Source organism: Vicia villosa, unplaced genomic scaffold (assembly GCF_029867415.1).
Source record: "Vicia villosa cultivar HV-30 ecotype Madison, WI unplaced genomic scaffold, Vvil1.0 ctg.000177F_1_1, whole genome shotgun sequence".
Classification (NCBI taxonomy): Eukaryota; Viridiplantae; Streptophyta; class Magnoliopsida; order Fabales; family Fabaceae; genus Vicia; species Vicia villosa.
Window position 1 is genome coordinate 582,408 of NW_026705051.1, and position 9,459 is coordinate 591,866.

General features: G+C 40.7%; 1 protein-coding gene across 1 annotated transcript; it reads right to left on the bottom strand.

Moving 5' to 3' along the window:
- Positions 1-1,501: 1,501 nt before the first annotated feature.
- On the bottom strand, positions 1,502-2,914 carry LOC131624994 (uncharacterized). Its single transcript, XM_058895907.1, has one exon. The coding sequence runs from the start codon at positions 2,912-2,914 to the stop codon at positions 1,502-1,504; it is 1,413 nt and encodes a 470-aa protein (XP_058751890.1).
- Positions 2,915-9,459: the final 6,545 nt, after the last annotated feature.

The following is a 9,459-nucleotide window of genomic DNA, read 5'->3' on the forward strand; positions in this document are numbered from 1 at the left end:
ACCTTCTTTCTTTTTCACAAATCCGGAGTATGGCTTCTTACCATTGCCATTAGAGTTGCTAGGACTAGTAATACCCTGAATAGTACCAGCTTTAACACAGTTCTCAACCCGTTCACCAATGATGACCACATCTGAGAAGGAAGGAGAAGTATTACTAACCATGTGCTGAAGACACGGCCCTTTCAGAGTTCTCATAAACAAATCAATCAGTTCACGGTCCAAGAGAGGAGGTTGGACCCGAGCAGCAAGTTCACGCCACCTCTGGGCGTATTCTTTGAAAGATTCTTTAGACTTTTGCGCCATATTTTGAAGTTGGGCGCGGCTAGGAGCCATAGCAGTGTTATAGTGGTATTATTTCAAGAAGGCATCAACAAGTTCTCCCCAAGTACTAACATTAGCCCTCTCAAGTTTCATATACCACTCCAACGGGGCTCCAGTGAGACTATCCTGAAAGAAATGTATGAGTAATGGTTCATTCTCAGCATGAGCGGCCATCTTACGACAGTAGGAACGAAGGTGAGTCTCTGGGCAGGTGATCCCCTTGTACTTATCGAAATCTGGCACCTTAAACTTCGGGGTAATAATAATCCCAGGTACCAAGCATAAAGCAGCAGTGTTGAAACTCGAAGTCTTAGCAACCTCAATGGCCTTAAGGCGCTCTTCAAGAGCTTGGTACATCTTAGCAGTCTCAGTCAACTCAGCGGTAAGATCTTGGTCAAGCTCAATAACCTCGTGGTGATCGTCTACCAATTTTGGTACTCCATCAACAAGAATCTCTTTAGGTTTTACCACTCTATCGGTAGCAGGGGTAGGGACCTCTTTGGTCAGATTAGCACGCTCTTCCTGAGCTCATCTTGTCCTTGAACGACGACATGGAGGGTCTCCAGGAGCTGGTTCATTCTATCCCCCATAACATCCATATCCCTACGGAGGGCGGATATATTCTGTTCAAATTGGTCCATGATTCTTCTCTCGTTGTTCCTGGTGCGGTAAGGATGTAAGGAAGTCAGCTTTATCGTTGGAGCCGAAATCTGTATGTTCTGAAAGGGACCCCAATTAGTTTCTCATACGAGTACCTGAAAATGCAATGTGATAATGTGGATGGATGCGTGCATGTGTGCATATGATGTGTTGTGTCATTTTCAGAGTATCCAAAATATAATTGTTGGTCAAGAATAAATAACAATGTGAAAAGTAAGATATCAAATAGAAACAAAAGGCAGTTGATTTTCATTCATAGCATCCACTTAAGGCCAATAGGTTCATACACAAACAAAAGTTGTTCAACATAAAGAAAATAGAGATCCCATCCAACAATTCTGGTGGTGATCTTAAAACAAACTCAAGTACTACTCCATCTCAGTGTAGAAAAAAGGTCCTCCCTGTCTGAAGTGCTCATCACTCCACTTCTTGGTTTCATCAAATAGTTTCTTAGTCACCTTTCGGTCTCTTCCTTTGACAAAGCTTTGGATTACCACATCCTTTCGGAATAACTGCCCATCTAGCTTCTTGCAGCACCCCTAAGTTCATCACATCCTTTGCATTCTGGGAGATAAGTCTTCTCAAGTGCACTCCCCATACTTGCCATTTGATTTCTGAGCTTGGCATTCTCTTCTGTTAGTCGATCGGTACGGATGTGACTCCCCTTCAACTGAATCTCAACGGCTATTCTCTGGGTAGTCTCTTCTTCAAGCTTCTTTTTCATAGTCCTCAGTCGGTATTTGGTCTCTTTTTCTAGTTGGAGCTTGTGGGCTTTCAGGTCTTCTTGGTATTCACGCTTGAGCTTTTCTTCTGCTTCCTTTACAGCCTTTTCTATGACCTTTTGAGGGTCTTCAATAGGAACAGTAGCATCTTTTCCACCCTTATCAGTTCTGATCCTCTTCCTAACTTGAGAGGATTCTCCTTTGAGTGTTTTGAGTTCACGGGCCAGCTCATTCTTTGTCTGCTTAATGAAGTAGTGCTTCAAATCCGTATCCCTATCTCTCTCTTTCAATCTCAAATTGGCGACGCGGACTTGGTCAAAAGATTCCCTCGGTACCATAGCTTCCAGTATCTTTGAAGGTTGTGCATATAAGAGAGGAACCTCCGGGAATGGTAACAAAAGTGTCTTGACCCTCTCCTTAACCCAATCGGTGTAAGGCTCCATGGCAATAGCATTCTTGGCTCCCAAAGTGGATCTCTCACCTATATGGATGTTATTCCAAGCCTTCCTGATTCTTTCAAGTGCTTCAGGGTCAGTTCCTTTTTCAAAGTACACGGATTGGTGAATTTCCTCATCCAAAGTCCCCTTCTTCATGGTATAACCCAACTGACGAAGAGCAAGAACTGGGTTGTAGTTAGTACATCCTCTTGTCCCAATGAGCGGGACGTTACCAAAGTTTCCGCACTTAATAATGACTTCAGATATACCTGTTCGGAGTTGATACCACACAATGTCGTTCGGAGTAAGTCCCATGACCCTTTGAGACCACTTTTGAGTAGAAGTAACAAACGGACCACTTGCAGGCAGATGAGACTTGAACCAGTTGTACAGTAATGGCAAGCAACCCCGGACAACTCCTCTTTTCCCATGCCGAGAGTGGATGGAATAGTACGTATCAGCCAGTAGAGTTAGGACTGGATTCCTATCCATGAAGAGGCATATGGCGGCCAAATCGACGAACTTATGAATGTTAGGGAACATCACGATCCCATAAATCAAGGCGGCCATAAGGGCGTTGAAAGCCTCCCACATCTTTTTGTCGACAAACTCTTGGGCTTTTTCAACTAAGAAGCTCATGTAGAAGCCATGAGTGTCACCATTCTTCTTCCAGTTATCATGAACATCTCCAAGGCTCAAATAAAGAGCGTTGGCAATGTAATCCAACCTAGGTTTCTCTGGGACACAAACAAAAAGGACTTTGCGCTGTGTCATACCCCAAAATTTGCCCAATCAGATCTATATCTTTTAATTCATCAAGGGTCAAAATTAAGAGTCATGGGGTTTGACATTCCTATTGTCAAACCCGCCCTCTTATAAAATATCCTGAGAAATAAATGGGGTGCGATTAACAGGTGTTTCAAGGGTTTCATCATTTGTTAATATATTTTTTTTCTTTTACTAACATTTGCAGTTTTTTGGATTATTATTAGTAATTTTTATTACTTCTAACTATTAGTATTTAATATTATTAATTTTATTATTAATATTAATATTAATGTTAGGTGATATTATTATTAATGTTATCTAGAATTAGTATATTATTATTTAGGTTAGAATTTTAATAGAATTATTGTTATTATTAGTATTTGTTCTTTATATCTTATAATTATTTCTTTTACTCATTTAAAAAAATATAAATATGAAATTAAAAAAAAAAGGGCTGTATTGACAAAGAAAACGTGAAAAGAAGTTTGAGAAGAATCAAGAATGGCAAGTTTGGATCCATGAAATCTTGATTTGATTAGAGTTTCTTGACCTAATCCATGTACATATATAGGACGAATTCAGAAGAAAAAAGGGGGAGGGAGGCTGCCTCCAAAAGAAACCGTAAAAAAAAGAAAAGAGAAGAGAAGCTGAAGCAAAGAGCAAAAATTGCTTGAACCCGATTCCATGCTTACATGCCTTCTGCATATGAATTAATTATATATTTGTGTTTGTATTGATGGTGTGATTCGATCTGGATAATTTAATTGTGTTTTAGATGCAGGTTTCAAGAATCACCATTACTAGGGTTCTAAGTTTTCAAATTGGAGCTGCATAATTAGAGATTGAATTAGCTCAAATCAAGGGCTCTACCATGTTTAGAAATTGATTTATGATTTAAACGTGATTTCGTTTGCGAATTTATTTAATGTGTATTGTGAGTTTGGCAATTGCAGGGCTATGGTTATGCTTCAAAACTGTAGGTACAAGTCTGTGTTTTTTTCTAAAAAAACTCACGAAGAAGAAGAACAGCGAGAAGGCGCTGTTTGTTTTGTTTAAATTCTGTTACGCGATTTTGAAGTGTTATGTAGCCTATGATTCAATTCAATATCAACAAGTGAAGCTTGGCGCGTTGGCAAAGGCAAGTAGCTGGTGACCAAAGACACGCTGGTTCGAATCCCAGCTCCAACGTTTAATTTTATGAATTAACAAGCTTCTTGATTCCATGCGCGCGCCTCCAGGAGATACACCATACACCTTCAATACTCGACCCTTGGATGATCACTAAGCCAGATCTGACGCACACAAGGCTGAGGCTCCACCATGAACTCTCCAAGAGCAGCAGCACAGGATTGGTGCCAAGTTCCTATACACTAATTTATTTATTTTGATATTTATATTAAATATTAAATAATAGTGTTTAATTGAATTAATTTATTTTAATTAAGATTAAAATATAATTTATCAATTAGGATTAGGCTTTAGGATCATACTATTTTCCCGATTATTTTCGATTACTCGATTATTTGATGTAATTAATTTAATCAATATTAATTGGTAAATCACAAAGACTCTATAAAAATACCAATACGTTAGGGTTTGCCCAATCCCATTGCCCATTTGGCGAAGCATTAACCTTCAATTAGTTCTCTCCCCGACCCGACTAAAGCTATTAGTCGCATTAGACGAGAGATAAAAATAACAAAAACATCAACATGAATTCTCTCCTCGACCCGACTAAAGCTATTGGTCGCATTAGACGAGAGATAAAAATACAAATCTAAAACACGTCTAATTTGCTGTCCGCGACGATCAATCTATCGATCTGAGTAACCAGCAATGCCCCATAATCCGTTAGCTATACTGATCAAATCTATTGATCACCGCATCTAACGGTAACATATCAAATCAGGGTTGTACGCCCAAACAAACACTTAAAACACATCAAAACACAAACTACGGATTTTCATCCTCTTCAATCAGGCCATTCAAAAAGCCTCAAAACAACTTCAAATACATTCAATTCAATTCAAAGGCGTACAACCCTGTGCCCCGAACTACGTTGACTCTGATTCTCCCTAAGGAGATACGTAGGCACTTGGATAACCAAGGCGAGTCCCCCTCCCTAAAATCTCAATTTTCCCCCTATTCAATTCCTTAGCTATTAACCTTAACTTTTAGCCATAAAACTTGACCCTTAGATTCAAAGCCAATAGGAAAGGGTTGAGGGTGCCTAACACCTTCCCTCGACCTGATTATAATAACTTACCCTGAATCTCATAACTGCGTAGGGTTTCCTATTCGCCCTTCAGAATAGGTGGCGACTCTAAAAGTCTAATTTTTTAGGGCAGGTTGCTACAGCTGGCGACTCTGCTGGGGAAAACTAACAATGGTGAATTATTATGCTCCTAAGGCTTGAGAGGGTTTAAGTTTTTGGCAAACTGGTTTAGGTTTTTTGGCGAAATTTTTAGGGTTTGGCTTATTCGCCATTTTAGGGTTTATGGTTTTTTTTATAAATATTTAAATTTTTATTCATTTATTTATTTATTCGCAATTTCATTTATGTACAGCAATTTCAATTATTTACCGCAAGTTAATTAAATATTTGATTATTTGAATATTTGTTATTTTATTGCATCTTATGGGTTGTATATAAACTGTTGTTAAACCTAAGCGTGGGAATTATAATAATGACCAGAGGGGAATTACATCGCCTACGAGTCTTATTATAATTCCACTCAGAGTGGGTTGAATATCCGGAAAGGTCTGATACGAGGCTCGACCTTGTTGAGGGCTGGACTTGGTATTTGGCTGATCTCTCTGGGAACCTACCCCTAAAACTCGAACCTCATGGATAAATGAGTTGTTCTAAAATCCAAAGAGACAAAAAGTCTCGGCGGCTACGAACGACCCCATGAGACCTTCTAGAACATACCAATGGGAAGGGTAGGCACCCTAAGCCGTTACGTCGAACCTATGAACCTAGGGCTTATGTGCTTACATGCTTATTATATATGTGCAATTTATATACTGCGAATGCCTTGCATTTTAATTTTTGCAGGTGCTCCCACGCGTTCCCCGGCCTACAAGGACTCTATTTCCAAGACCATGTCCTTCCCACGAAGGACACATCCATCTGTACACGTTGATGGGCCTCACGATGGCCATGAGACCTAGTGACTGTCATGAACAGTCACTCCGCGCCTGTATCTACGCACTCCCTAGCCTGTAGGGACCTCTCTTATATATCCTTGTATTCTTACAACTACGTGTCCTTCCCACCTTCGTTTACGCACGTCGATTGGCCTCTCGATGGCCATGCGATCTAGTGACTTCCTTGAACGGTCACTCCGTGCCTACGTCTACGCATTCCCTAGCCTGCAGGGATTCCATTTCTAGAATCTCGTCCTTCCCACGAGACATCTTCGTTTACGCACGTCGATTGGCCTCTCGATGGCCATGCGACCTAGTGACTGTCTTGAACGGTCACCATGTGCTTACATCTACGCGTTCCCTAGCCTATAGGGATTCTAACTCCAAAAACTTGTCCTTCCCACAAAGGACATCTTTGTTAGCATACATTGATTGGCCTCTCGATGGCCATGCGATCTAGTGACTGTCTTGAACGGTCACCCCGTGCTTACATCTGTGCATTCCCTAGCCTGTAGGGATTCTATTTCTAAAATCGAATCCTTCGTACGAAAGACATATTTGTTAGCATACGTCAATTGGCCTCTCGATGGCCATGTGATTCAGTGACTGTCTTGAACGGTCACCCAGTGCTTACTCTTACGTACTCCCTAGCCTGTAGGGATGTTCTTTTACGTCCATGTGTTTTTACAACGACGCGTCCTGAAGGACACCCTCATTAACGCACGTCGATTGGCCTCTCGATGGCCATGAGAGTTGGTAACTGTCTTGAACGGTCAACCCGTGCTTGCTTTTGCGCACCCTCTAACTTGTAGGGTTTGGATTTCCATCTATACATCTTTCATCCCTAGCCTTTAGGGATTTCCCTTCATCCGATATCGTCCTTAGATAGGCTGTGTTCCGCATAGAGAACCTTCCCACGAGGGACAACTTCATTGGTACACGTTGAACGGCCTCTCGATGGCCATGAGACTTGGTGAGTGTCTTGAACGGTCACCAGCCGCTACCTTCTGCATACTCTCGAATCTAAGGGATTTCCCTTGGCATGTCATAACGTCTATCTTGCAAGGATTTCACTAGGGACAAATGTCATCCCTAAATCCACATAGGTTATCCTTAAGGATTATACGTCCTGCGTCTGCGTTGCATACACGGAGTTATAATACAAGGAGTCTCTCGCATACCCATGCATTCGCATTTTCATATAGTCAAACATTTTGCATCTACATTTGCATTTATATCTTCACCCGCATCCACACTTACCGCGCTAGCCGATTTCCCAAAATTCCCGAAGAAAATCAAAGGATCGTAGACTATGGAGAAAGGAGGATAAATTATTGAGAAGGATCTTAGTCTTACTAAGAAAAAAAAAAGGATGCCTTTCGCCATGCCAGCCGCATGTTCATGCCTTGTCATAACAGGATTATAAATACAATAAAGGTTGTCATCGAGCAAGGATTAGTTCAACAACGAAGTTCCCTCATAGATACACTCAAGGGGTATCTAGTCATAAGGGGGTTCATCTACGAACATAGCAAACTTACAAGGACGCTCTACGATAACCTGGGGGCAAGGATTAATCCAACTGGGGCAATACCCTCAATAAAAATGCATGACTACGATGGAGGGAATGCGACATATGCTAACTCCATACCAAGGGGCAAAAAGGCCATAGGTTTTTTTATCAATCTACAAACTTTGAAGGCTGCAAATGGTGTGGTGCTATCCTTAGAAAAAAAAAGGCAAAAGAGGTTCAGTCAAAGGAAACTCATGAAGTTCCGATACGACGAAAACCCACCGCTGACAATTCATTCCCGACAGGTTGATATGCCCACGTAGAATTCGAGGTTACCCTTGACTTCTACAAGTCCATGAACTAAGGAGTGAAACAAGATCGATGGATTTACAAAGGAGATTGTCCCTAGGACTAATAGTTGTTTATCGTGTCAAAATTTCAACCCATACGATCGCTAAGTGTCACTCAGGATAAAAGTTGTACCTTCGGATTAGCAATTCTAATGGGATGACCATGCAGGTTTTGGAGTCAATTCATTCACTCACTACTATGAGTTTCCACTCACGCACTTCTGTGCCATTATCAATTTCACGGTTAGGATTATTAACAAACTTAAGGGAGAATGACGAATACAAATAACTAAGTCCAGCTAAATATATGCTTTCAAGGTAAGACCAAGCCAAGGATGTACAGGCATTGTTTCAATTCCCAAACAGTGGAGATATAAGGATGTTAATCCCTCGTTACCCCCTCGAGCCAGGAGTTGGAGCTTGTTTATACTTTTCAAATAAACTTGATTTTAACCAGGGGCAGGGTAGATTTCAATTAATTCAATGGTGTGTTTTTGGTTGTCAAGAGAATCAGTCAATCCCAGCAAAGGATTCAAGCAAAGAGCAAAGCAAAGGTGCAAGCATATCTCCTGCCTCGTATTCATCCAAGATTGAGGAAGCAATGGAGATAACATTCCCAACTATCTTCTTCCTCAATACATCATTCAAGGTCGAGGACGCATCAAAGTTGAAGCTGACAAATCAAAGTCAACATAGCAGTCACAATATTCCATATCCAAAGATCAAATCTCAAAAGGAGTATTCAAAAGGAAAAAAGATAAAAACGCCCGCTAAGTCGAAACGGAAAATTTCATAAAAGAAAACAAAAATGACTTAGGCAAAATTTAGGGCATCCCGATGGATCAAACTCAAAAAAGTTGGTTCATGCAAAAATAAGGGAAAAAAACAAAGGTGAAATACAAAGGATAATCATATGACTGCTAAACCATCAAAGCTTCACATCAATGCTTGGATCTTCACTAAAGGCTTCTGCTCAACATCAAAACCAAAGCAATTCTCTTGCAAACAAAGCACATCCATTGGATTAAGCGACTTTTTAGGATTCGGAGAACATCAAGGAGAAAGGGGTGGGGTAAATAAACTTTGAGCCTTATATCCATTGTTTCTTAAAACCATGAACGAGGCCAAGTTACAACACTCAAAAGTCCTAATTGAGGCAAGGTTAACCACGAAAGCATACTAAGCAGGATTTTGTTATACTGACTCCTAGGTTTGTTAAAACTATTTCTAACCACTACGTTTCTTCAAGCGTTCATTTCTAATCATCCAGTCATAATTCATAACGGACTTCGATTTCAAAACTTTCATACGCGTCGCATTGGAGTTACTTCTCAAAGGGTACGACGTCACCTACGAGTATACACTTAGCATCGAGGAGATCTCGAAATTGGGTTAATCAAAGGCGATCACTTCTAATAAAGACTCTGGAGTGGGGGGAACCACATCTAGGGGGTTCTCCTAAACAGGGGCAAATTTCAAGGATCATAGGGGCATGCAATCAAACATCCTATTTACTAGGGGCATTATTCCTAAGGGGC

Excerpts from the sequence above, each read along its gene's own strand:
- LOC131624994 (XM_058895907.1), bottom strand. The coding sequence starts at position 2,914 with ATGACACAGCGCAAAGTCCTTTTTGTTTGTGTCCCAGAGAAACCTAGG.